Below are 27168 nucleotides of genomic sequence, written 5' to 3'. Positions count from 1 at the left end.
TAGAAAAGAAGGCACGTTTATTCCACTCCATGGAGTGCAGGCCTCTTCCCCCCCAGGGCTCTGGACAGACGGGCCTGTCCCTGTCGCACGGCCGTTGCGGCCCCTGCCGGCTGCATGTCCCTGGACTGGTGGGGCCTTGGCAGGGACAGAGAAGGGGGCGGGTCGCTGGACAGTGGCTTCCAGCCTCCACCCCCCATTCTCTCTACCTCAGGGCCAGCCAGACGGAGAGCAGAAGGAAAATCAGACCCTGTGACACCTGTGGGCGTGGCGAGCCTCAGAAATCACAGGAGAGGGGAGAGGGCTGCGTGCTCGAGGAGAAACACCTTACTTAGGAGGCAGGAAGACTAGGATTAGGCTGTTGGACCCAGCACCCTGGGGGGCGCCCCGGGAGGCTTCCTCTTCTTTTCCCTGAGGACGGAAGCCCCATAAACTGGGGGTGGGGGTGGTAGGCTGGGGGAGCCTCTTCTCCCCAGGGCCCCGCAAGGTTCAGCCATACAGGCCAGGGCGATGGCGGAGCTGTCCCTGAGCCTGCTGAGTAACATCCGAAGCTCTGCCTGGGCAGCGGGTCCTGACAGAGGTGGTCAGGTGCCCTGGGTGCTGTGTGCTTCCTGCAGAAAGGCAGCAGACGGTAATGCTGATGACATCTCCCGGCTGTCGGCTGGGAGGGAGGTAGGCTGGCGAGATGGGACCAGGGATTGTCCTGTGTCGGGCCCCACAGTGCAGGCAGGAGCACAGTGTTTGAATGATTCTAATGCTTCAGGACACCTCGTGCACCCCACAGAGGTTAGACATCAGAAGCCGACTGGACCCTAATCAACCTGCAATGAAAGGCACAAGTCAGCTTCTCCCACCCAGCGGAGCAGCCTGCAGCCCGCCCCCCAGGGCCAAACACGGCTTTCAGGAGCTCCAAGGCATTCCGAGTGCTCAGCTCTGCTCTGGCAGCCTCCTGCCCCCTGAGAAAAATCTCTGTGGTTCTCACCCCTGACTACACACTACAGTTGCCTGGGAAGCTTATAAAAATGCCCCACCCTGGGCCACGCCCAGAGCTTGTCAGCAAGACCCGAGGCATCTGCACTCTTTAGAGCTCTCCTGCCAAGCCCAGTGCAGCGGGGTTAGGAGGAGGAAAGAGGAATTCACACGGCTTCTCCAGGCCTCTGGCTGCAGTGCTGAATAAGGAAGTGAAAATTCACTAAAATAAAGTTTTGAGCTATCTGTAAATAGGCTACATATCACAGCAAGGAAAATTTATGTCGGCACTAAAATTAGAACTTCCTGCCCACGAGGGCTGTTTTGGAAGGGCTGTCCAAGAAGCTGTCGAGTCCCCTCTTTGAGGGTGTATGAGGCGGAGTCTCCCCTGGCCAGAATGCAACGCGGAGGAGATGCCTCCTCAACCCGAGGACCCTCGGAAACTCTGGAGGCAGCCGCCAGCTTCTCAGGCCTCCCCGCCTCCCGGCCCAGCTCTAGCGCCCTAGACTGGCACGGCCCCGGGGACGCCTACCACTTAGCAAGCCTCTGCGCGCTCCCTCCTCCCTCCGCAGCGCAGGGCAGATCTCAACCTCGTTAATCCCCACCCCTGCGCCCAGAAGCTCAGAGCCGAACAGACCTCGGGGGCACACCCGCTGGTAGGGAGCAGAGTCAGGAGTCAAATCCTGTTGGAATCTGCGCAGTTTTCCCACCATGCCACGGGTTCCCCCGTGGGGAGGTGACAGACACACGGATGACAGGCGAGTCCTCGACCCCGCCTGCCTGCGCGGTGCACTGCATGTAGGCAAACCCACCGACCCTCCCCGATTCTGACATGATGTCCTTCCTCCTCTTGGTGAATTTTGTGAAATTCCTTGCTTTTGTGAATTTTACTGGTGCACAGAACCCAAAGGTCTGAGCCTGCTGCCCTCCCCCAGCGCCCCTGACCCCCGAGGAGGGGATCAACTCAGGCGATGGAGCGGAGTGGCTAGTGCAGGGCCTGCAGCCGGGGCGGGCCTGTGAGCATCTGCCCAGAACAGGGGCCCCACGAGCCAGAGAAACACGGCCTCGGGCAGCGACCAGGCCCCATGTGTGCCTTGGTTTCCTGGCGCAGGACATGCAGACGCCACGACGTCACTCAAGGCCGGGTCTGGGGATTAAAGGATCGTTTGGGGAGGCGCCAGGCAGAGCCCACAGCCACGGCCGCAGGTCCCGTGCCCCAGCCCCATCTCTGCCTGCCCGAGAGTGGTTGTAGCATTGAGGTCATGTGAATCTTCTGTCGTAGATCCTCCAATTGCTTAAAACCAGGTGAAGTTTTTATCTCTGAGGGCACCGTCGCCCTGGAGACTGCAGTGGGAGCCTGCGCCATGAGAGGACAGCGACACCCCTGAGGACAGGCCGAAGCTCTGAAGACGGACAGACACCTGTCATCACACCCTGGAGGGGACGGGGGACAGGGACCCTGCAACCCGACTTCAGGGCGCCCTGAGGACCCAGCCCTCCCTGGCACACAGCGGGACGCCTTACCCTTCGATGATGTGGTTGTTGTCCTGCAGGTCGAAGGCCAGCAGCTTCATCTCCTCCAGGAGCCCCTCCATGCTGTCCAAGGCAGAGGCAAGAGAGGCGGCTGCTCCTGAGGCTCAGGCTGCCCGGGGCGAACCCCTGCCCCGGGAGGCCCCCACCCAGCCTCCTTATTCCCACCCCTAGGCCTGTTGTGAGGCAGACGCCTTGGCCCCTGACCTCAGCACCCGATGCCCTCCCATCACCCCTTGAATGTCCCTCTCTTACTGCACTTACTGGAGACCCAGGTCCTTTAGTTCAGGACTAGAATAAGGAGCTGGGGGTGCTGGCGAGGCCTGAGCCCCCTCTGTCCTATCCTGAGGGTGCCGGTGAGATAGCAAGTCGAGGATCTGAAGGGAAGCACATGGCAGTCAGAAGGGAAGAGCCAGCTCACCTGTGGGGCGGGACGGTGCTGAGGACAGGTAAGGAAAGGGTAACTACCCAGCCCCCAGCCCACATCCTTGGGGCACCCAGACCTCTGGAGTCCTTTCTGCAAGCCCCTCCTTCCCACCCTGGGGTGCGGCTGGCGTAGCCGCCTCCACTGTCTGTGCTTGGATTTAGTGATCCAGACCACCAAGTCCTCCTGTGTCCAGCCTGCACCCCTAATGGCACAGGTGCCAGGAGCTGCGGAGAGGGGTGGGAGGCAGCCTGCGCTTGGGGAGGGCAGAAGGAGCCACGCTGGTGCTCTCCTGGAAGGAGTAGCCCTCCTCTGCTCCTGGTGGCAAAGCAGGCAGCTGGCTTCTCCAGTTGCCTGTGTGCGGGACTCCTCTCAGGAGGTCAAGGGGAGTTCACACCACCTCTCTCAGGAGCAGCCTGGAGCCTCCCAGGCTGTGCAAGGGGTGGGGGTGGGGGGGCAGTGAGGTAGATATCCCGGCTTTCTGGAGGCTCTGCCCTTGCAGTGACCTTCAGTCTGAGATCTCTAGGAAGTGCCTTCCTCTTTCTCCATCCCCACCTCAGGGCACCTTTGTGGGTCAGAGACCTCCAACCCACACCAAAGTGGGTGGACCTGGTCAAGGGCAGCTCTGCCCAGAGCCAGGGGAATGGCCCAAATGCCCCCGGAGCACCACGTGGACTGGGCTCCCCCAAGCAGCCCCCAGTCGGTGCCCCTGAAGGTCTCGCACCTCGCTGAGGCCCTCCTGGACCCCCTGGGCCTCCGTGCTGCAGGCAGCCACTGAGCAGGCAACCAGGCGCAAGTGGTTCCTGACCTCGTGCAGCACCCTGGAGAGAGCAGATGAAAAGTGAGAGCCAGGCTCTTAGGGGGCCCACCCAGCTGCCATTCCACAAACGTGGAGGAGAGGCTTCCAGCAACAGAGGCCGGAGCCCACGGGTCCCAGGCATTAGCCTCCCTCATTGCCTCCGCCCATCTGGGTGTGCCCTCAGCTGTCCGCTGCCCCACTGCAAGAGTGCTCATGTTCTGGCTGAGGCTGGTGAGTGTCCCATCACAGCCACATGGGAGCATGCGCTGGGCAGGGTCGCTCAGGCAGCCAGGATGGGCGCAGGGCCAGGTCAGGCTGCGGAGTGGCTGAGGACAGCCCACACTCACTGTGGGAATTCCTCATGCTCCCGTTTCAGAGGAAATCAAGGGCAGGGCTCTTATACGAATTATCTTCCCTCTCTAAGCAGAGAGGCTGAGCAAGAACCTTTTCCCATTACACAAAAAGGAAACCAAGTCTGGGGGTTAAACCAGTGGCTGATTCTCAACCCTGGCTACACATCAGAATCACCTGAGGAGCTTTTAAACCACTGCTCTCCAAGCCAACTCTGGACCAATTAAATCAGAATGTGGGGTGGGGGGTGGAGGAGCTGGGCATTGGTATTCTAATGTCAGGGTAGGAGGGTGCCTGGGCCTCTGCCCATAACAAGCCCATAGGCCCAGTGACCTCAAACAGACAGCACCTGGGAAACTGCCCTCCCTGCCCGAGCGGACCGGTACTCCTGCAGGTAGGGGAGCAACAGAGGGACTGTCTGAGCAGGGAGAACACACCCTCCTATGGGGGACGCCAGTGAGAGAGGGGTCTCTGCCCACCCCGACTCCCCTGTCCCCTTGTCCTCTCCCCAGGGGGACCTGAGAGTGTTCTCCCCCAAAGAGGGTGGGCTCCCCCACCTGACCACCGGGGACTGGGGACAGAGTCCAGAGTTCAGGGGCCGTCACAGCCACACGCCAGTCCTGGGCCTGCTGCCTGCCAGACCTGCTCTCTGGGCCTCAGCCCCTCACCTGGGAGACGGGGTGATGGCGTGCCCCGCACGGGGCAGACACTGCAGGACTCGACAAGTGACAAGCGGAGGCACAGGACACGCACAGCAGACTGCCTGGCCACTCAGGGCCGCAACCCACCCCTCTTTGCCTCTGTCCCTTTACCGCCACCTCCCTCCCAGTCAGGGCTCTGCGATGCCACGGCTGCCTGGGCCCGGGGTCCACGAGCCCAGGAGGGAGGGCAGGACTGTTACCTCATGTGATTGCCGTGAGTGACCAGAGACGCCTGGTACTTCTGCACACACTCCTCCTGGAACACCTGCAGGAGCCTCTTGGCTAAGTGACTAAAATTCACCCTGAGAAGAGCAGGGAAACCGAGGCACAGAGATAAGCAGTCGGAGACACCTGAGCGCAGGCCGAGCACGCCTGGGTCTCCACACCCAAGTGCCAGCTCCTGGGTGCACGGCAGGGCTGTCTCTCCAAAGAAAGAGGACCGTGGAGACAGAGTGACTGGCACACAGCAAGGCCAACAGAGCGACATGGGAGGACAAGGGCCCCCGGAGAACTCACATGCTCCCAAGCTCAGCCCCCAGAGGGAAGTGTGTGTAGGTACAGGGGTCAGGGTGGGTGTAGGGCTGAGGGAGTGTGTCCTTAAATAAGCCCTAAGTCAGGGAGGGCCTCCCGGGACATGACAGCCCAGGAAGCAGGAGAGAGGGGAGCCCAGGGGAGGCTCGGGCAGAGGTCAGAAGCAGTGGGGGGTAAGTCAGTGAGGACACCTAGGGAAGGAAACCCTACAAACAATCTTGTTCAGAAGTAAATCCAGTGTCACCATCACTGCTTCTGAGGAACCTCCTCCCGCTCAGCCACACAATCTCCTTCCCTGGCTCTGGATAACCTGCCCCCGAAATAGTTACAGCACCATTCCCCCGCCCAGCGATGGTCTGGGGTCAGGGCCCTTCACCCCGTCTTGTCTGGCACAGAGAGTCGCTCTGCCCAGAGACATCCACCCTCCCGCCCACCCCCCTGCCAAGGGACAGGCCACTCACTTATCCAGTTTGTGAATCTGCTCCTCGTTGTAGCCAAGCCCTGAGGGAAACAGAAATGATGTCACCTGTTCGGTCAACACAATGGAAGGCCCCAAGGGCTGGGGACAACTACAGAGATGAAGGCAGCCCGGCCAGAACCTTGCTCCACAGGAGCTCACAGCCCATCGGAGCCGGGAAGGACGGAAGGAGTGAACCAAGCACCCACGAAATGGCACTGCGACAAGGGAGGGGCATACCTGGGGCAGGTGAATGCTGCGGATGGGAACAAGATGGGCCTTGAAGGAGGCTGGGTCAGCCCCGGCCCCTCAGCCAACCTCCCTCCAGGAGTGACCGGTTCCTACAGCCTCACCTCTGAATATTCAGGCTGCAGGGCAGCCAGCTCGGCTCTGCAGCAGAGAGCTGCATGGGCCAGGTCCCTTCGCAGCCCAGCCCCTTGAACCAGAAGGGCTGAAGTTTTCACTGCCTGGGCACCTCCTGATGCTCTCTTCCTGGGAAGATGCTGCCCCCTCCTGGGCTTCAAGGGAATGGGCTTTCGGGCCAGTGGATTCCCAAGAGCAGGGAGGCAAAGGTTATGTTGTCAGCCCCACCTCCACACCCCTAGCACCAGAATCCGCTTCCTGGGCTCTTCATCCTGGCCCGGCCCTCTGCCACCTGGGCACATGTTAAGTTCAAGCTGCAAGTCGCATCCCTGCTTCCTGTTAGCAGGGGGCTGGCTGTAAGTGCACCTTCACCTCACTGAGTCCATTTCCTCGCCTGTCTTGTGAGACACACGGGCCTGGTGTGAGGGTAGGGAGACAGTGCCCTATTATCTACTGAGCACAGTCAGAACGGAATCTTTCAGTACTCTAAGGGTTGTTCTTCCTGGCCCATCTGTAACTTTAATAAAGGATACTTGAAGACCACAGCAATAAAACTCTTTCTGAGGCTGTAAAATAAGGTGATTGAAAGCAGCCGGACCTCATGGTACTGGCAGAGAAACAGACGTCTACACTGATGGAACAGAATGGAGGCCAGAAATAACCCCAGGCCTATATGGTCAGCTAACATGTGACAGAGAAGGCAAAAATACACCGTGGGGTGAAGCCAGTCTGCTTAGTAAATGGTGTTGGGAAAAGTGGACAGACACACGCAGAAAAGATGCAACTAGATCGCCTTCTTACACCATGTACGAGAGTAAGCCCAAAACGGATTCCACTTCAGTGTAAGACCGAAATCATAAAGCTCCTAAAAAAAGTCGGCAGTCAAACCTTTGACATTTCTCTCAGCAACATTTTTTTCTGATATATCGACTCAGACAAGAAAAACAAAAGAAAAAACAAACAAGTGGGATCACATCAAACTAAAAAGTGTTTGCACAGCAAAGAAAACTACCATCAAAACGAAAAGACAGCCTGTTGGATGGGAGAAGATATTTGCCAATTATACATCTGATAACGGGTTACTATGCCAAATTTATAAACAACTCACACAACTCAGCACTAAAACCCCCAAACAACCCAATTAAAAAACGAGCAGAGAGCCAGAATAGACGCTTCTCCAGAGAGGACAGACAGATGGCCAATAGATATATGAAAAGACGCTCAATGTCACTAATCATCAGAGAGATGCAAATTAAAACTAAATGAAAGACCACCTCACACCTGTCAGACCAGCTACCATCAATAAATCAGCAAACAAGTGTTGGCAAGGATGTGGAGAAAAGGGAACCCTTGTGCACTGTTGGTGGGAATGCAGGCTGAGGCAGCCACTGTGGAAAACAGTTTGGAGAATCCTCAAAAATTAAAAATTGAACTGCCTTATGACCCAGCAATTCCGCTTCTGGGTATGTATCTGAAGAAACCCAAAACTAATTCAAAAGAACACATGCACCCTATGTTCAGTGCAGCACTATTTACAACAGCCAAGACAGGGAAGCAACCAAGTGCCCATCCACAGACCAGCGGATAAAGAAGATGTGGTACGTATATACAGTACAATATTACTCAGCCATAAAAAATGAACTCTTACAATTTGTGACAGCATGGATGGACCTAGAGGGTGTTATGCTAAGTGAAATAAACCAGTCAGAGAAAGACAAATGCCATATGATTTCACTCATATGTGGAATCTAAAGAACAAAATAAGTGAACAAACAAAATGGAAACAGACTCATAGACACAGAGAACAGACTGATGGTTGCCGGAGGGGAGGGGGTTTGGGGCTGAGTGACAACAGGTGAAGGGATTAGGAAGTACAAATGGGTAGTTACAAAACAGTCATGTGGATGTAAAGTACAGCATAGGGAATACAGTCAGTAATATAATCCTATGTATGCTGCCGGGTGGGCACTGGAGACATCAGGGGACCACTTTGTAAGGTATGTGATTGTCTAACCACTACACTGTACACCTAACACTGATAGAAAAGAATATTGAATGTAAACTGTAATTGAAAGATAATAAAAAGAAAAAGCAGCTGAACCTACATTGCTCGGCCTACTCAACCTGCCTGTGTCTCAGTTTTCTTGTCCGTAAAACAGTAAGGCTAGCGGTGCCTGGACTTATGAGCATTAAATAAATTAAGAACATTCACAGCTTGTGAAACGTGGAAAGCACGTGGAAGGCGCACAGAAGAGCGCACAGAAGAGCAGCCACAATAGGGTTATCAAGTTCCAGGCATGGAGGCAGAAGAACCTCCGAGGTTCCCCTAACATGACAGCAACAGCGGGCAACTGAGTGCCGGCCAGTCTTGCTGAGCCCAAGGCCAGCTGGGGCTCTCCAGAGCAGGACCCAGAGGCAGGATTGGGCTCCGAGGAGGGAAGTTATCATCTTGATGCAGATGCCCAGCACGGTGGCCGGTGACGCATGTGGCTGCAGAGCACTTGATGGTGGCCAGTGGACTGAAGAACTGAACTTTTCTTTCAATTAATTCAATTAACTTAAACTTAAAAGCCAAAGCAGTGATAAAATATTTTTTCTCAGTAAACACAGTTTTATTGTTTTGGTAAGACTACATTTCACTTTGTCAAAAACTGCCTTCCAAACAGATGTGCTGTAAATGTAAACTGGGATTGTGACGGCTCAGCACACACAAAAACGCGTCAAATACCTCTTTAACGATTGTGTTAGGAAGTCCTAGCCACAGCAGATGAAACAAAAAGGCATTCAAATTGAAAAGGAAGAAGTAAAACTGTCATTATTTGCAGATAAGATACTATATAGAGAGACCCTCAAAGAGTCCACAAAAAATCTATTAGAACTGATAAATGAACTCAGTAAAGTACCAGAATACAAAATCAATGTTTAGAAATTGTTTGCATTTTATACACCAATAAGAGACTATCAGAAAGAGAAATTAAGAAAACCAGTCCTTTTACAATTTCACAAAAAATACATTGGAATAAATTTAACCAAGGAGGTAAAAGACCTGTACTTGGAAAATTATAAGACACTGAAGAAAGAAACTGAAGACACAAATAAATGGAAACATACACCGTGCTCATAGATAAGAAGAACTGACATTGTTAAAATGTCCACAGTACCCAAAGCAATCTAGAGATTCAATGCAATTCCTATCAAAATACCAACAGCATTTTTTACAAACTAAAACAAATAATCCTAAAATTTATATAGGACTACAAAAGACCTCGAATAGCCAAAGCAATCTTAAGAAAAAAAAATTTGGAGGTATCATGTTACCTGATTTAAAACTATACTACAAGGCTATAGTAACCAAAACAGCATGGTCCTGGCATTAAAAACAGACACACAGGATCCGTGGAGCAGGACACAGAGCCCAGAAATAAACTCACACCTGTGTGGTCAATTAATATATGGTAAAGAGGCAAGGATATACAATGACGTAAAGACAGGCTCTTCAACAAATGGTGATGCGAAAACTGGACAGACACACGCAAAAGCTTGAAAGCGAGTTACTTTCTTACAACATATACAAGCATAAACTCAACGTGGATAAAGGACTTAAATGTAAGACCTCCAAACCATAAAACCGCTACAAGAAAACACAGGCATTAAACTCTTTGACGTCATTCTTGGGAATCTTTTTTCTGCATATGTCTCCTCAGGCAAGGAAAGCAGAAGGAAAAATAAACACATAAGACTACATCAAACTGAAGAGTTTTTGCACAGTGAAGAAAACCATCAATGTAATGAAAAGACAACCTACTGAATGGGAGAAGATATTTGCCAATAATATATCCAATAAGGGATTAATATCCAAAATACATAAGAAACTCATACAACTTAATACCAAAAAAACCCCACAAACAATCCAATTAAAAAGTGGGCAAAGGACCTGAATAGACACTTCTCCAAAGAGGACATACAGATGGTCGATAGACATTTGAAAAGATGCTAAATGTCACTAATCATCAGAGAAATAAATGCAAATTAAAACCACAGTGAGATAGCACCTCACACCTGTCAGAATGGCCGTGATCAACAAATCAGCAAACAACAAGTGCTGGAGACGATGCAGGGAAAAGGAAGCCCTCACTCACTGTTGGTGGGACTGTAGATTGGTGCAGCCACTGTGGAGAACAGTATGGAGGTTCCTCAAAAAATTAAAAGTAGAACTACTATATGACCCAGCAATTCCATTTCTGGGTATTTACCTGAACAAATCCAAAACACTAATTCAAAAAAAACATATGCACCCCTATGTTCATTACAGCATTATTTACATAGTGGAGATCTGGAAGCAACCTAAGTATGTGTTGATAGATGACTAGTTAAAGAAGAAGTGGTACATACATACAATGGAACATTATTTAGCCATAAAAAAGAACAAAATCTTGCCATTTGTAACAACATGGATGGACCTAAAAGGTTATCATGCTAAGACAAATGTCAGACAAAGAAAGACAAATACCACCTTACTGGTATTTTCAGTGGATTGAATGGGGGCTGTGAACCAAAGGGTCACTGGTTCAATTCCCAGTCAGGGCACATTTGTGGGTTTGTGGGCCTGGTCCCCAGTAGGGAACATGTGAGAGGCAACCTATCACTGATGTTTCTTTCCCTCTCTTTCTCCTTTTCTTCCCCTCTCTCTAAAAATGAATACATAAAATCTTCAAAAAAAAGAGACAAGTACCATATGATTTTACTTATACATGGAATATAAAAAATAAATGAACAAACAAAAGAGAAACAGACTCATGGATACAGAGAACATCTTGGTGGTTGTCAGACAGGAGGGGTTGAGAGGATGGGTGAAAAAGAAGAAGGGACGAAGATGCACAAATTGCCAGTTACAGAAATAGTCACGGGGACGCAAAGTGTGGTGGAGGGAATACAGTCAATAATACTGTAATAACTATTTATGGTGTCAGATGGGTACTAGACTTATTGGGTGATCACCTCATAAATTATATAAATGTCTAAATATTGTGTTGTATACCTCAAACTAATATAATGTTACATGTCAATGTAATAGAAAGATTAAAAATTAACCCTGGCTGGTGTGGCTGAGTGGATTGAGTGACAACCTGCAAATCAAAGAGTCCCTGGTTCAATTCTTAGTCAGAGCACATGACTGGGTTGCAGGCCAGGTCCCCAGTAGGGGGCGTGCGAGAGGCAGCCACACATTGATGTTTCTCTCCCTCTCTTTCTCCCTCCCTCAACCTCAAGAGACAATTCGGGCCTCCCCAGGTCCCCCACTACCCCTATCCGCAGCTGTCTCTTGGGTTGGACCTGCCCCTGTCCCAAGACAGCAGTCACCTTGGGCAAACAGCTAGGGTAGCTGAGCCTGTCAGCAAGCTAGCCCTGCCCAGGTGGTCTTAGTGAGGCTTATAGATATTTCAGACCAAATGCCTGGCCCAGTGACTCTAAGTCATAGGTGGCAAATACAAGGCCTGTGGGCCGAGTCTGGCCCTCAACCTTGTTTTATCCGGCCCAGCACCTTGTTTCTAACCAATGGCAGCGCTGAGCTCTTGCTTAACTATTGAGGAGTAGTTACATTTATACAGTCCTAAAATTACATTCAGCCCTTTGAAGGCAACCTCAAGGCTGATGTGGCCCCCGGTGAAATGAGTTAGACACCCCTGCCCTAAGTGTATTTCTCTGGATCCTCCCTTTTCTGGAAAACCCTCTTTCAAAGGCCATGTCTTCTACAGCACCCAGGCTCCAGCTGCCTCGGCGCCCACGGATCAGCTCAGCCCCCACCAGGCAATAGGCACAGGTGTGAAGGCCGTATGTCCCTCCCTGGTCTGCAGGCAGCTGGCGGCCAGGGACGCAGCCTTAGAGCAGCTGCACCCTGGCTCCCCTTGACCATGCAGAGGAGCCCCCAGCAGGAGGAAGGAGGGAGGGAGGGAGGGAGGGAGGGAGGGGAGATCTCGAACTGATTTTCCTCTCCCCTCGGCTCACCTGGCCTCACTCTGGACTTCCTGAACTGCTTGTAGATGAGGTACATCTTGTCCAGGCAACACTGAATCTTCTGGATGCTGTGGGGAGGAGACAGGGACCAGGTGATGGGAGAGTCAAACAGCACAGAGTAAAGGGCGAGGGAGGGGACGGGATGGCGGTGGGAGGAGGGAGGAGCTGTCTGCCTGCAGAAGGGGCCTCAGTGTCTTAGTCTGGGGGCTAATGGGGAGTGGGGCTGACTCTCCTGCCTCTAAGCTTCCAAGGCACCTTCGGGCCTGCCAGCCACGCCCATTCTCATGTTTATCCTCTCTCTCCCTCTCTCTCTCTCTCTCACACACACACAGGCACACGGGCACACACGGGCACACACGGGCACTCCGTAAGATGAGATGGACAAAAAGCCAAGCAGGACAGGCAACAGGAGAGTGGCCTCCGCTGCATGAAAGGTGTGAGGGTAGACTCTGGAAAGGAGCCTTGGGCCCTGGAACAGGAGCGCCTGGTGGTGACAGCCTGGGATGGGGGCAGAAATCTCTCTGGTCACCTGGCAAGGGCAGGAGTAGTGCCTTCTTGGTACATCCAACGCCTGGCACTTAAATGATGAATCAACGATCCTTGCTTAAATCAATGATAAATCAGTAATCTCCGTCCCACCTGGAGCCAGCCAGGGGAATGAAGGAGACGACCTCCCGAGGACTTCCTAGGCCTGGAGTTTAAGGTCATTACTATTTCTTCCTTCCCCTTCTCAGGCTGGACACAGAACACTTTGTTTGAGAGGCGGACTGTGTGTGGCAGGGGGCTCTGCCTCACCCTCAGGCCTCCTCAGCTCCACTTCCTTCCTGCCTCCTCTCGAGACCCTGGATCAGCTGTCTCTGGAGCTGGGCTCCGGGCAGGGCCAAGCCTGTCCCCAGGGCTTCTGGGTCCCAGGCGCTGGCCCTCTGAGAGTACGAGGTAGACAAGGCCCCAGGTCAGTCTGGGCCCAAAAGACTCAGGCCATCTGTGTCCTGAATTCAGAGCAGTCTTCTAGTTTTTGGGAGGTAAGCCCATATACAGACACTCAGTTGTGGAACTCTCCTGGGGCTGGGGCTGGGGCAGCGCCCCTCACCAAAGACCCTCAGCCCCCGGGGGGCCGCGAGGACTTCCCTCCAGGGGGGCGCACAAAGACTGGAGACAGCCGCACGGCGGTTCAGGTCAGGGTGTGAACCACAACAGTTCAGAAAAAGCCCTGCAGGCTACAGAGCTTCTTCAGTTCAGAATTCAGGACCTGGGGTCACGGGTCCAGGCAGGTGCCACGGAGGACACCGTGGTCAGGGTGGGGCACGTGTCAGCCACAGGGGAGGGGCATTTTGTGTCTGCCAATGGGGAGAACATGGGCTCTGGAAGTGGGCATGTCTGGCCTGAGCCACTTGGCAGTTCCTGGCCGTGATCGGGCAAATTCAGCACCCCCCACCACCAAGTAGGAGTGTTACTGTCTTGAGGTGAAATGAGTAGGAGGATCTGACCAAGGGGCTGATGTAAAGCAAGGGCCCAGAAGGGGGAGGAAACTAAATTAGTCTTTCATTTAGAATTGTTGCACCTGCTGAGATTTTAAATTCACCCTCTCAACTCCCAGATGGGGGCAGGACGCCAGGTCCTTTCCTCCTGCGGGCTAGTCTCTGGTGGTGGGGGGCGTGTCTCGCGCATTGCTGTCCCCCCCCCCCATTTCCCACATAAAAGGCTGCTGGACCTTGTGCGGCCGTGTGCCCAGCCCCGCCCCATCAAGAAGGTAAATCCCACAGACCTTCTGTCCTCATGTACCTGATCCCGGTTCTTCACCAGCTCCGAGCTCAGGCTGCTCAGGCTCATCTGTTTCTCTGCGATATTGTGGGAGAATCTGGAGAGGACCTCAGCCAGCTATAAGGCAAGAAGGCAGACAGCCCCATGAGGCCCTCAGCTCAGGGCTCTGAGGGCAGCTGGCTGGGCCGCTGTCCCCCAGCTCTGCTCCTGGCGGCTGCCCGCACCCCATCCTCACTCACAGTCCGCAGCCTGGCCCTCAGATCTGCGGCCCTCTTCAGTTCCTGGACCTCGGGCACCCCAGCCGCGTTGCTGAACCTTGAGGGAAGCACAGAGTAAGGACACATTTGCGTCATGGCATCTATGGGGCAGCATAGCCAGTTTGTGGGGTGTCCGGGGAGTTTCGTGGTCAGGACAGAGGAAGAAACTTCAAGAGGTTCCTCCTCAGCCGAGCTGTGACCCCAGTGAGCAGCGCCATGAACAAAGACTGAGGGAGTCTGGAACAACTTGACTCGGAAAATTCGAGTCCACAATGCAAGGCAGCTATTAATAAACTCCCTACTTGGGAAATTTATAACTAAAGGAAAAGCATGAAGTTCCTTTGCAGTAGGTACTGTATTTCATGATAATCAATAGCTTATTAATAAGAGAAAAAGCTGCATTTTATTGATTATTAGCCAATAATGTGCCAGGACTTGTGGTACCAGTACCGGCCCAGTAAGATGACTCACTCGGGCAGGGGCTGAAGTCAGCAGTGAAGGGGTGCGGGGCGGACATCCGTGTGGTGCCCAAGCAGCAGCACTGCACTGGTCCTGTCCCGGGGAAAATGTGACCGCAGGATGGAGAAGCCAGGCTGTCCCCACCCGGTGTGGGTGGGCCTGCGGTGTGCCAGCGCCACCTCGGATGGACTCAGCCTAAAGTTTGCCCTGCATACACCCAACCTTTCGAACTCCCAGTCTGTGGGAAGTGCCAGCAAAGGAGAAGAAAAGAAAGGGCGTCCGGCGGAAGTGCAGCCGCGTCCAGAAGGGGGACGATGGCTGCCGTCCCTCCAACAAGTCAAACGGGTGGGGGCGATTTTGTGGAGATCAAAAAACAGACTTAAGGAATGTAACAAAATATGGTCTTAGATTGGATCCTGGTTAGATGCAACCAGCTAGGAAAGAAAATTTGGGGGATAATTAGGGTGGGCGGTACCAGATCAGATAAAAATTTGTGAGGAGGGGAGAGCTCATTAGCTGAGAAGAGCAGGTTGTGAAACAGCAAGTACTGAAGACTGTGCCGCCGGTTAATACGTACACTTACGCACACACAGTGCACAACTATCTGGAAGGGTATATACTTCTCGGGTGTAGCCACCTATTTCTGGGTAGTAGGATATGGTATTTTTTAAAAGATTTTATTTATTTCATTTTAGAGAGGGGAAGGGAGGGAGAAGGAGAGGGAGAGACACAGTGATGCGAGAAAGAAACATCTACCGGTTGCCTCTTGTCTGCACCCCGATCGGGGGACTGCACCCGAAACCCAGCCATGGCTCCTGACCGGGAATCGAACCGGTGACCTTTCACTGTGTCAGACGATGCCCAGCCTAGTGACCTACACCAGCTAGGGCAGGATATGGTATTTATAATTTCATTTTTGCTTATCTGTATTTTCTAACTTTCTATAATTAGCATATACCATTTTTATAACAATAACAATCAGGAAAAAAGAGTCTTATGTGTTTGGCTTGGGAATGGATGGGGCGGGGAGGACAGACGAGGAGGGAATCGGAACCTTGGACCTGAGTGGCGGCTCCGTGGGGGCAGGGCTGCTGCCCGCCTTGCTCGCCGTTCCAGCTCCAAGGCCCAGCAAAGCACTCAGCACACCCCAGCTGCCCCACGCCTGATTCCCTAGCGGTTTCCCAGTGTGCAAGTGGACTGGGGGCGTGGGGTGCCTGAGGACGGAGGAGGAGGCTGGCCACATCCAACTGGGCAGGGAGTCAGGAGACACAGGTCCGAGTCCTAGCCCCAGCCGTCACACCTGCCACCCTCACAACCCTGGTTAGCTACACGTTGGCTTTCCAAGCCTCAAGTTCTCCTTCCTGCTCCCTGATAAGGGTTTTGTGGGGATCAGATGGGACCTTTCTCAGAGGAGAAAGGGCTTGACTAGAGGGCACAACCTTGAGGGCTTTTCTGGTGTGGGGAGCAGCCCTGGCTGCCTGAACAGGGCCCCCAGACGGCCGCTGCTGCTGGGGAGGGCCCGGGGGCTTTGGGACAGAGGCAAGGACAGCCTGCCAGGGGAGCCCGTCTTGGGGACCCGAGCAGGAGGAATGCATCGTGGGAGAGGTAAGTGACCAGGCTGGGCAATGGCAGCCACTTGTGTGAGGTGCTTCCCCAGACGTGAAATCTGGCCCATTAAAATATTTCAGATGCCACTGTAGGCAGAGCTATGGCTTCAGACTTAAGAAGGATCGGCAGGCCTGAGGATGTTCAGAAAGGACTGGGATCACAAAGGTTTGCAGCTGGGGTGCTTTGGAGGTCACCCAGTCCTTCATTTTGAGAAAAAAGAAGCAGAGGTTCTGTCAGGAGCTGGGCCTGGCCCTCTGACCCTGCTCGGTGCTCTCCAAACCCCTCCTTGGGCCATGGGGAATACACTGGAAAGCAGGCCCTCCCCTGGCTCCGAGCTCGCTGGACACACCGTGCCTCCCCCCCGGGGGCCTTGGGAACCGAATGGGAACACGGTGGCCACCAGCAGAAGCCAGAACTGCAGCCCCGGGCCGGCCTGTCCTGACACCACAGTCCTGCATCCAGGGCCAGGGGGCAGACAAACACTTCAGACACTTCTCTACGCTTTTCTTTCCTGTTAAAAAACCTGCAATAGACCGATAGGTCCTTTCATTGGGGTCTAACCAGCCCACCGGGCCCACTGGGACCTGCACCCATTCCCTCCTCCTCTCCCCACACCTTTTCCCTACTGCAACTTTGCTCCGGGGCACTTTCATCGTGACTCTGGCTTCAGTAGACCTCACCGCACCCCCTGCCCCCGAGTCACAGCCCCTTCTCTGTTTCTGCACAGGACCTTCCAGCCACAGGTATTCTCTCTCATCATGGCCTGAACAGCCTCACCTCTTCCAGGAAGACCTCTGTGGTTGCCTGTGCCCATCTCCAGTTTCCCTTTACCCAACCATCCCATCTCCACACGTGCCTGGGAAGGGCCATCTCCTCCAGGGAGCAGGGGCCCCCTGTGTGCATGGCACCATATCTGTCACAGGACCCTTTCTGTGCCCTGGCCAGAGCTCTGCCCTCATCCTTGTCACTGTCTGAGGGGGCTCAGTCCTGCCAGGGACTCCAACCCTGTCCTCTGGAGCCACTCCTCTTCCTCCTCCCGCACGGCCACCGCCCCTTCTGCCCCACCATCAGCGCTGTCGCTGCCAAGTGCCGGGAGGAAGGCAGGGCTGTGGTGAGTCAGCCGCTGCTGGGAAACTCCCGGGACCTTCCTGAGGACATGGGACAGGGGACCTGAGGGGGAGGGACACCAGGCATGTTTGCCAGTCTCTGATCTCTGTCACCATGTGTGTCCTCCAAGTGGGAAGGGCTCCAGCCAGCAGCAGCTTCCTGGGCTGCAGAGCCCCACCTGTCACCGCACCTTGGCCCCATGCCTTCCAGGATTCTCAGGACTGCCCGTGGAATCCTGCTGCTTCTCATCTCCAGACCCTCTGCTTGGTTTCCTCCTCCCCAGTCTCCCCCTTTCTCCACGGGTCCCCTAAGTAGCCCAGTCAGGGGAGAGGAGGACACGGAGTCCCAAGGGATGCGGGGAGGAACCCTAAGAAGACAAGGGCAGTTTGAGACATGAGGAAGCAGGAGGAGGAGCATGGAGATGAGACCACCCGCATCCCCAGGTCCAGCGGACCGTGCATGGCTGTGAGTGCGTCTCCCGGAGTCCTGCCCTGGGGCTGGTGTGGGTGAGAGATGGGGCAGGGAGGCTGCCTTGGTTCCTGGAGGGGCAGATGTGTGGGGTGGTGGGGGAAATACATGTAGTCATCTGGGGGTGGGGGGTGGGTATGAGGGGCAGGATGCAGAGCCCTCCCTGTTGCAGCCAGTGTGGCAGGGAAGGTGAGGAACACAGAGAAGGCCTGAGGGCTCTTGGCTGGCCCCAAGCCTGCTGCAGCCACCCGCCCTGGTCAGGACACTCACCTCTCGGCGCCGAGGCTGCTGCTGAGGAAGAGGAGGGCCATCTGCATGACCTCCAGTGTCCGCCTGCAGGTACCCTGGAGTGTCTTCCTGCCGAGGGGAGCCAGAGTCAGAGTGCTTCTCCCCTGGACCCACAGCATTGTGCCTGCCTGGCCCCCGCACCCAGCCCGCAGGGCACTCACACGAACCAGTGCAGCCCCCGAAGCATCAGCTCCTGCCCGGCCAGCAGGGCCTGTGCCAGCCGTAGGGCCTGGTAGCCGGCGCCCAACACACCCTGAAAACACAGGCGAGCAGGGTCAGTTTCCTCACCCTCCACACTCTTTTGTGTACCCCGCTTCCTGCCACCCAGGGGCCACCTCTAACCTTGGCTGTGTTGTAATCTCCCTGCAGGTCCACTTTGGGCACAAACTTGGGGATATCCAGAGCAGCTGCAAACAAAGACCCTGTCTGAGGGGCTGCCTATATGGCCTTGGATGACCTCTGACATCATCATTCCTTGTTCCTGGCTCACATCCACCCCTCACCGCCCAGCTTTCCAGTTCCTGGAGTCCCCACCTTTCAAGCCTTGAATGCAGGGCACTGTGCTTCTTTACATGGCAGTCTCTCACTGCCCTCTTGTGTCTACTTTGGAGAACTACAGCCCCATGCCCAAGGCACCTATTTCAACAGCCAGAAAATGGACCAAAACTGCCCCAGTGCCCAGGAGTTTCAAGGCTAATTCCCCTTCCCAGCCCTGGAAACCTGACTAGGAGGATGATATTGGCATTATTCAACTGAGAAGGAATAATATTGTTGCTAGAACTGGAGCACAAAGCCCTGGACCTCTGACCATTTTCCCTTCTCTCCAGCACCTGAGGCTCCTGCTTCCCGCCACCCGGACTCTCTGAAGCTTCCCCACCGATTGTAGAGACTGTGCAGAGAACATCAGCCCCTGATCCCCCTGCTCCAGTCACAGCTCCCCAGCTCTGTGGACACTGAAGCCTGGGGTGTCAAGCTGCCAGACTGAGGCCCATGGCGTTCCAGAGGAATATGCAAAATTAGAACCCAGAATTTGGGAAACCCTATGGTGGGACCCTATGGGCCCAAAGAAATACCCACAAAGGAAAGGAATCAATAACCTGGATGTGAACCCCTGCCTCTTGGAGGAGAGTAGGAGGAGGGGACGAGATCCAGCCTCTGTTGCTCTACTCACGGTCCCTGAAGGCCAGCCCCTTGGGGGTCTCCGCGGCCATGCTGAAGAGCATCAGGGGGCTGCTTGCTGTCGTGTGGGTGATGTGCTGTGCTGAGAGGCTGGGGTCGAGGGCACAGGGGTGACCCTCAAAGAGGTACTCCTGGTTCTTGGGGGCCACGTTGCTCTGCTTGTACACGGCCTCCAGGAAGATGGCTACCCTGGACACACCAGACACAGAGCGGAGGCGGGGAGGACAGGAAGAGTCAGCAGGCAGGCCAGGGGGCAGGCTGACCCACACCCCACCCAAGACTTCATCTACGGAGAGGGCTCAGCTGCTCAGAGGAAGGGCAGGGGTGGTTTTCTCTCTCATCAGTGGTGGGGAGACCAGGGGTAGCGCTCATGTCGTAGGGCAGATGGGGACAGTGGACACGGAACTCCAGAGCCCCAATATCCAGCCTCTGCCTTGGCACCTCTTCCCATTAAAATTCACGTAGTCCCGTAAAATTCTCCAGCAACAAATGTGGGAAACACACTGACAACACACACACACACACACACACACACACACACACACAGCCCTCGGGCACTTGTGACAACTATTGGCCTTGAAAAGCATGCTGAGTCTCTGGAGTCTGGCAGCAAGGAAGCCGGTTTCACTTTAACTCTGTGGAACTAGGAGTTTTCTGAACTGAGATCGGACCCCGAGTCTTTCACATCTAAACACCCCGGAACTCCGCCGCAGACACGCGTCTGCCTGCGCGGGAAGGCTCCGGCCGGCGACCTGCAGCCACTTACGTGTTGTGGGCGTGGACGTAGACGCGGTGCAGCGCCGCCTGGGGCAGCGAGAAGACGTGGACGACGGCTCGCTGCAGGATGTCGCTGGTCTCCGCAAAGAACTGGTCGAAGCCCCAGCACTTGGCCTGCTCCACCTCCAGGATGTTGGCCAGGATGGGCACCAGCTGGCCCTGCAGTCCCCTGCCCCGGGACATGGAGACTGTCAGGGGCGGGGGCCCGGACCTGTCCTCCTCAGGTAGGTAATGGGGGCATCCACAAAGACGTCCTGAAGAGCTAGGACCAGGGCGGTGACACAGGGTGGGGTGGGGAGGAAGGGCTCGGAGGGCCCTTCCACCTCCAGGTGGAAAAACTGCAGTCAGCAAGGGAACGTGGTGGACCCCGCAGGACAGCTCGCAAGGGGCCCCGCTGGGACAGGCCTCCCCAGAGAGAGGACACTCAGCCCAGCCTCGGGCTGCCCCTCACATTGACAGCTGGCAGGTGATGGGGAAGGTGTAGCTCCACTCCAGGGGCCCGTTCTCCCGCCGCTGAGCACCTGCAATGGCCCCTGCGGGCTTCTCCGTGGTGATCCGGTACCTGGGGGAGTGAGGAGGACCAGGTCGGGCGTGCTCTCGCTCTCGGAGCAGCGCACGCACGAGGAGGGATGGCAGATGTGGTGGGGCGGGGCGGGCTCAGAGCACGGGTGCAAGTCTCCCGCTGCTCTGAGGTGGCCTGAAAAGGAATTCGAGAGTCCTGCCTCTCAGCCAGTAAGTCGCCTTGCCTTGGTGCTCCCCAAATTCTCCTCCTTCCCGCCGCCCACGCCCTGTGGCCGGCACCCCACAGCTGCAACCGGCCAGCCTGCACCCCTGTTCCTGCGCTGTGCCCGGTGTGCGGCCCGGGTATCCTTTCCCTCCACAGCGCTGTTCTGATCCTCTCCTCTCCTCGCTTCAGTGCCCAGCCACCCTGACAGCCTCTGTCCCTGTTGGTCCCTGTGCCCTCTCCCTAACCTCCTGCAGCTCCCACATAGCTGAGCCCTGCCCGGTGGGGGCTGGGGGAGGGGTGGAGTATAAGGGCCTTTCTCTGAGTTGGCCTTAAATCTCTGTGCTCTGGGCCGAGCCCTCAGTGGGAGCAGTGCTATCTCCAGCTACTTCTGTGTCGGAGAGCAGGACACCTGGAAGGGCGCTGGACCTGGGTCTTGCCCCACTTCTGGCCCTGACGGTGTCCCTGGAGTCCCACTGGAGCGGGGAGAGGGCCAAAGGGAAGCAATGAACTCAGATAAGGGGTTCTGATCTGTCTCCCACCAGCCAGGTCTGACAACCAAGGCTGTAAGAGAAGCCCAGGCGGGGTGGGCCAGCGGGGCCAGAGAGACAGAGGCCGGAGAGGAGACGGAGCAGAGGAGGAGACACAGCAGGAACATCAAGGGAGACCCAGCGCCCCGACCCCTGCCTGTGGCCCCCGTACATGATCTCCTTGTTGCGCCGTGGTCCGCCGAAGGGGACGAAGGGCAGGCTGCCAGTGGCTGCGTGGTACAGGGTCACCCCAATGCTCCAGAGATCCACAGTCACCCCAAATGCCTTCTGCTGGGGCTTGCGAAGCACTGCCCGCTGATACATGTCAGGGTGCTGCCAGAGAGACCAGGGCACAGACATGGAGGGAGAGGGCACACGAGGGCCTGGGCCCCCCGGCCGCCGGACCCCCTCCCTCGGCCTTCCAGAGGCAGCAGAACCATCAGAACCCATCCCCCCCGTCGTCCCGAACACTGGCTTGGAGTCGGCCTGTCCGGAGCATCCTCATTCGCCCGCCCTCTGCCCTGGGAGAGTGGTGAGCAGTGGTGGGCCCTCCTCTGTGGGGTGGGGTCAAGGAGGTCACTGCACAAGGGAGGCCGGGTGGGGGGCCTGGGAGGCCGCAGCATTGTCTGTTCCGTCTGCAAAGTCTTCCGTTTGGGGTGTGGAGGGTGTGATCGAACCCTGCCAGATGCAGGGGCTGGGACAGAGGCCCTCACGAGGCCGGGGGGCGGGGAGGGGGGTCAGCCCGCTGCAGGGGCAGCCTTCAGCTTGGGGCCGTGTGTCCCCAGCATCCCACTCACCAGGTACTCCTCTGTCCCGTAGACAGAGACGAACTTCTCGTCGTCATCTAACTCCCGGGCAGCCCCGAAGTCCGTCAGCTTGTAGATGCTCTGCCCTTCCTCCCCCACGAGGCGCATGATGTTCCCAGGCTTGATGTCGCGGTGGACGATGCCATTCTCCCGCAGGTGGTTCATGCCGGCCACTGCGGACGGGGGGAGGCTGCTAGTGGCTCTGGCTGGGGACAGTCCACTTTCTTGGAGAGGAGGCTGCCCTTGGGTGCAGGAAGAGCTCCCATAGGCTGACAGGGCCACGGGAAGAGCAGGAGGGAGATGGGCACGGGACACTCTCGGGCTCCAAGGGCCCCCTGGGAGCTCCCGGGAAACCAGAAGAAACGGTGGCCTGGCTCCCTGCAAACGGCACCGCCTCCTCGTCTGCTTTATTATTTTCTATTAAAAACATTTTAAAGTATGCCTGACATAAAAGTTGCAATTTTGACGACTTTAGGCAGACAGTTCAGTGGTGCCGAGTACAATAACATTGTTGTGCCACTGTCACCACCGTCCGCCTCCCGAACTCCGTCAGTCTCCAGACAGAAACCCGACTCAACACTCACTCTCCGGTCCTCCCGGCCGAGCCCCTGCTCTGCTTGCAGACTCCGTGGACGCGGCTGCTCCGCGTGCCTCACGTGAGCGGAGCCCTACACTGCTTGTGTGTCTGGTCTACCTTACTGAGTGTGTCTCCTGGGCCCACCACACTGCAGCGTGTGTGGGAATTTTATTCCTTCTCACAGCTGCATGGCACACTGTTGTATGTGGAGGCCTCTTTACTTACCCCTCACTGTTTGTGATATTTCAGCTACTTTCGCCTTATGGCTACTGTGAATAATGCTGCAATGAACACCAATGTGCAACCTGTTTTAAATTTTATTTTTAAATTAGAGTTACGAACTGCTGGTCAGCAGGAGTCAGATTCTGAGTTCTGTCCACTTATCATTGCCTGACCCAGGTCTGAATGGAGCGCCTCTTAGGTCCTGAATGTTCTGTGTTTGGATGCTTGTTTCAAAAGTGCTGTACCCCTCTGGGACTTTGCCTCCGTTGAGGGCCAGGCCCGTGGCTGCTCAGAGGCGGGCAGGGGGTCCCCGTGGGCATCGGGGAGGCGCTCACCCACACAGCGCAGCACCACCAGGAACTCATCCTCCGACAGCCCGAAGGCATTCTCGGGGCTCTCGAGCACGCTCAGCAGGCTCCCACTGGAGCAGTATTCCATCACCAGCACCTTCTGCCTGCTGGCCCCCTGCAGGTGGCGCACAGAGAGAGACGTGGTGAGGTGGGCACGCCTCCTTCCCTTCCTCAAGAGGAGGTGACTCAGTCTAGAGCCAGAAGCCCTTGTGCTCTAGGTCCCAGCTTCTGGCCTGGCTGTCCCTTCTCAGCCTCACACTGATCTCACACATCTGAGTCCAAGGTCACCTCTTCCAGGAAGCCCTCTCTGATTATATCCTACTTCAGTCCTCAATTTCCAATGGATGGCCCCGCCCACTACATTCTTTACTTCATTTACAGGTTGCTGCTCTGGCTGCCCTGCTGACGAGCATGTGACTAACTTTCTGTTAGTTTGTGACCTGACTCTTCCCAGCCTGAGGACCCACCGTCTCCTCCACCGCAAAGAGCTTGACGATGTTCTGGTGGTTCAGCTTCCGCAGGACCTCGAACTCCCTCACCTGCACCTCGAGGGGCCGCAGGTAGCTGGCGGTGTTGAAGACCTTCACAGCGACCAGCTCCCCAGATTTCTGCCGTGGGAGAGAACAGAAGTGCCGCCATGCCCTGGGGAGCGCCCTACAGGCCTCCGTGGGGTCTCTTCTGCCAGCCCAACACGGGAGATGAGCAAGGACCGCCTGGGCAGGGGTGGGCTTCTTCCCCTGCTCAGGGGACCGGTCCAGCACGGAGAGGTGACAAGAGCTTGGCATACATGACACCTTGCAGGAAATGTTTGCTGTTACTATTACAATTGACAGTAATGACAACGGCAGCCAGTGCTTGCTGGCATTAGTGGCAGAGCTGGGACTGGAGCCTGTTCTGTCTGGCTTCAGCTCTTCAGGCCAGAGGGCACAACACGGCCTGTGTACTCGACGCAGCTCTGCGTTGAAAGCAGGAAATTCCCAAACAAGCCGTACCTCCCGCCTCTGCTGCTCCTAGATTGGCTGTCACCTCCCCAGACTCCATCATGTATCTTCATCTCTCTCTCTCCAATCCCAACCTGTGCCTAGCAGAGGCATCATGTGGAGGAGCCCTTTGCAGCCCCCAACTCCGCTGCTCAGGCCCCTGGTGTCCCCTGGCCCCGGAGTGTGCAGGGTCAAGTCCAGAGGCCTCTGCCCAGCCACACACCGCCTTGGATGCCGGCTGGGGCTGGCCGGGCTAATAACTTCCTGGGTGTAAGGGGGCCCCGGCAGCCAGGCCTGTGCCCTACCTTGTTTCGAGCCTTGTACACACTGGCAGTGGCCCCCTGCCCCAGCAGGTCATCCGTGTGCCACAGGTAATTGACCGTGCTCTGCATCTCCTGCCCTTGGCTGGCCGGCCACCTTCTGCCTAGAAGAACATATGGGGGTCCAGGATTCCATCACTCACCTGGGGTGGACACGGGTGGCCTGACCAGGAGCTAGGGGCCAGGGGGCAGAGGAAGTTTGAAGCAGAGAAGAGTTAAGTAGCTTTTCCAAAAGAAGCACCACCAGCAGACCTGAGGGCCACAGCTTGTGCCTGTCCCACCACAGGACATTCTACCTGTCCCCATTCCCCAGGTCCCCTCCACTCCAGCTCTGTCCCCAAACAGGCCCTCAGAGACAAACCCCTTTGCCTGTCACCTCTCCCAGGCACCGAGAATTCTGGGGTTTGGCACCCAGGCCTGGGATTGGCCCAGGAAGCAGAAATGTGCTCAAAGGAAGGGACCCAGCTCAGGCAGTGTCAACCACACCGCCACAAATCTCCAGGATTGCAACATGAGCCTGGAGCCCCTCCCCTCCCACTTGCCTGGGTCCACCACTTCCTGCTGCCGCGCTAACCACTGCACCAGGCAGCCTGCGCGGGCAGCTCAGGTCAGGGTGGCGAGGACCTGCACTGGGGCAGAGTGTGTGTGAGTGTGTGCGTGGGGGGAGGTGTATGAGGGGGGTATGTGTGTGTGTAAGAGAGAGGGTGTGTCGGGGTGGGTGTTTGTATGTGTAAGGGTGTGTGTGTGAGTGTGAGAAGGTGTGTGTGTGTGTGTGTGTGTGTGTGTGTGTGTGTAGGGGGTGGAGGAGGCAGGAGACCATTAAATCCAAGGGCTCAGGAGCCCTGGGGAGGATCTGAAACCCTCTACAACCTTGTTCCCCATCTTTGCCTCCATCCTCTTCTCTCCAAAAGCCGGTTCTCTAAGGCAGCGGGCTCCAGAGTGCAGGCCCCCAGGCTGAGCTCAGTGTCTTGGAGGAGCATTTCGGGGGGCAGCCTTCAGGGGGAGGGGCGTAAGCAGGACCCCAACCCCCCCCCCCACCCACACTGTCAAAGACTCAGATAAGGCCGACCTCTCACAGGGTTATGGACCCTCAGGTCACCTGGCCTGGGACATGGGCTTTGAGCCTTCTCTCTGTATTTTTAATGCAAATTTTGAGAATGTCAATTCCTTGAGCCAGAGGCCACTTCATGAGATGAGTGGTGAATTCCCAGTTTCAGAAAATGTGCCAGTCCAGTGTTTGCATTTTACAGAGGCAGCTGAGGCACAAAGGGCTCCCTGAAGACAATGTAATAATAGTTCAGGGTGAAGAGCTGGCCGGGTGTGCTCCCGCCAAGAGGAGTCGGCTGGGGGTCTAGGGGTGTGAAGCCTTCATTCAGCCCCTGGTGCGGGGCAGGGCTCCCCCTCCTTCAGTGGAGGGTGGATGCAGAAGGGTGGGCGGTGGAGACTGGAAGCCAGCGGCCCCACCCACCACCTCCCATCCCTCCTCCTCCTCCTCCTCCTCCCCGGGCTTTGCTGTAGCCGTGCGAGAGCACTTACCCTGTGGTCTGAGCAGCGGGTCAGGCAGAGACGCTCCCTGTCAAGTGTGTGTTTTGCTTTCTGTCTGCGGCAAGTCCAGGAGCTGAGCTACACCGGAAAGAGGAGGGCGGATGAGAGGCACCCCTCGGTGCCGCTCGATTCTCAGCCTCCATCAAAGGCCACCAGCCCGGCCCTTTAACCCTTTCCTGTTTGTCACCCCTCCCTCGCTGGGCTGGGGGTTTCCAGCCTCATCCCCAGCTGTTCCAGGAGGCTTTCCTTGCCACTTCCCCAGCAGAGGTGAGGGCAGGCGCTGGGAGCCGAGCAGGAGAGAAGTGCAGAGACGGAGCTGAAGCCGGCTTGGGGCGCAGGGAAGCAGACAGAGCAGGGAGAGGAGCCTTGTAGGTGGGTGGCAGCTCTCTGCGCCACAGTCCTCCCTGCCTCTCTGGGCTTCCAAGCAGAGCTTTGCAAGGGTGACCCCCGGAGACGGAACACACAGGGCACTGTTGGCGGTCCCTAGCCACGGCAGGGAGACACAGAGAGGAGACATGGGCCCCTGCTCACTTGTCAGTACGGGACACGCGTCGGAGTGCCACCCTGCAGCTGCCCTCGACCCCGGGCTCCCCCGCCTGCCTTTCCCCAGGGACCCTGCACACTCACCACATCTCAGCTGTGGGTCATGCAGGCTCGTGGGACCGGGTGGCGCACCCTGCAGCTGCCACTCCCCCGGGTGGCACCCCTGATGAGAGCTCTCAGGGCTCGTTGTCATCCATAGGCAGTGCCCATGGCATCCTGGTGTTCACCGGACCTGGGACTCAAAGACGGCTGGTCGGCGTGGCTGAGTGCCACCGGGGCCCTGGGGGAGCCCGAGCCGAGTTGCCTCCCCACCACGGTGCCTGAGCACCCAGTGTCCTCCCAGCCCAGCAGCTCTCTCACACTTCCTGATTTCGTTTTTTCTCTCTCTCTTAAAGAGACAGGCAGCTGGCCCACTCGGCCACCCCAGCAGGAAGGAGAAAGGGGATGCTCTGAGTTCCCAAGTAGAGGCTACAGGACAAAGGAGTCTGGCCCACAAAGAGGCTGGGAACTAAAGCTGGACAGCTGTGGCAGGC

The 27168-nt window shown here is 56.1% G+C and overlaps 1 protein-coding gene across 2 annotated transcripts; it reads right to left on the bottom strand.

The window, feature by feature from the left end:
- Window positions 1-27168, bottom strand: IKBKE (inhibitor of nuclear factor kappa B kinase subunit epsilon). 2 transcript variants are annotated; one of them, XM_045841546.1, is made up of 22 exons: window positions 26720-27168; window positions 26084-26170; window positions 24533-24651; window positions 23715-23855; window positions 23233-23362; window positions 22090-22271; window positions 21465-21625; window positions 20490-20600; window positions 20028-20207; window positions 19254-19450; window positions 18425-18489; window positions 18244-18335; window positions 18065-18151; window positions 14135-14210; window positions 13900-14012; window positions 12126-12202; window positions 5764-5803; window positions 4972-5073; window positions 3645-3741; window positions 2761-2873; window positions 2491-2562; window positions 1-818 (listed from the first exon to the last, which is right to left on the bottom strand). In XM_045841546.1, the coding sequence occupies exons 3-22, from the start codon at window positions 24617-24619 to the stop codon at window positions 785-787; spliced, it is 2157 nt and encodes a 718-aa protein (XP_045697502.1). In that variant the 5' UTR covers window positions 24620-24651; window positions 26084-26170; window positions 26720-27168; the 3' UTR covers window positions 1-784. The 2 variants fall into 2 exon arrangements, with proteins under 2 accessions (XP_045697502.1, XP_045697504.1); XM_045841548.1 differs by lacking the exons at window positions 24533-24651; window positions 26084-26170; window positions 26720-27168 and having other exon boundaries at window positions 22090-22335; window positions 23715-23854.

This window comes from Phyllostomus hastatus, unplaced genomic scaffold (assembly GCF_019186645.2).
Source record: "Phyllostomus hastatus isolate PE091 unplaced genomic scaffold, TTU_PhHast_1.1 phas_contig_36, whole genome shotgun sequence".
NCBI lineage: Eukaryota > Metazoa > Chordata > Mammalia > Chiroptera > Phyllostomidae > Phyllostomus > Phyllostomus hastatus.
This window is presented reverse-complemented; position numbering and strand designations above follow the sequence as displayed.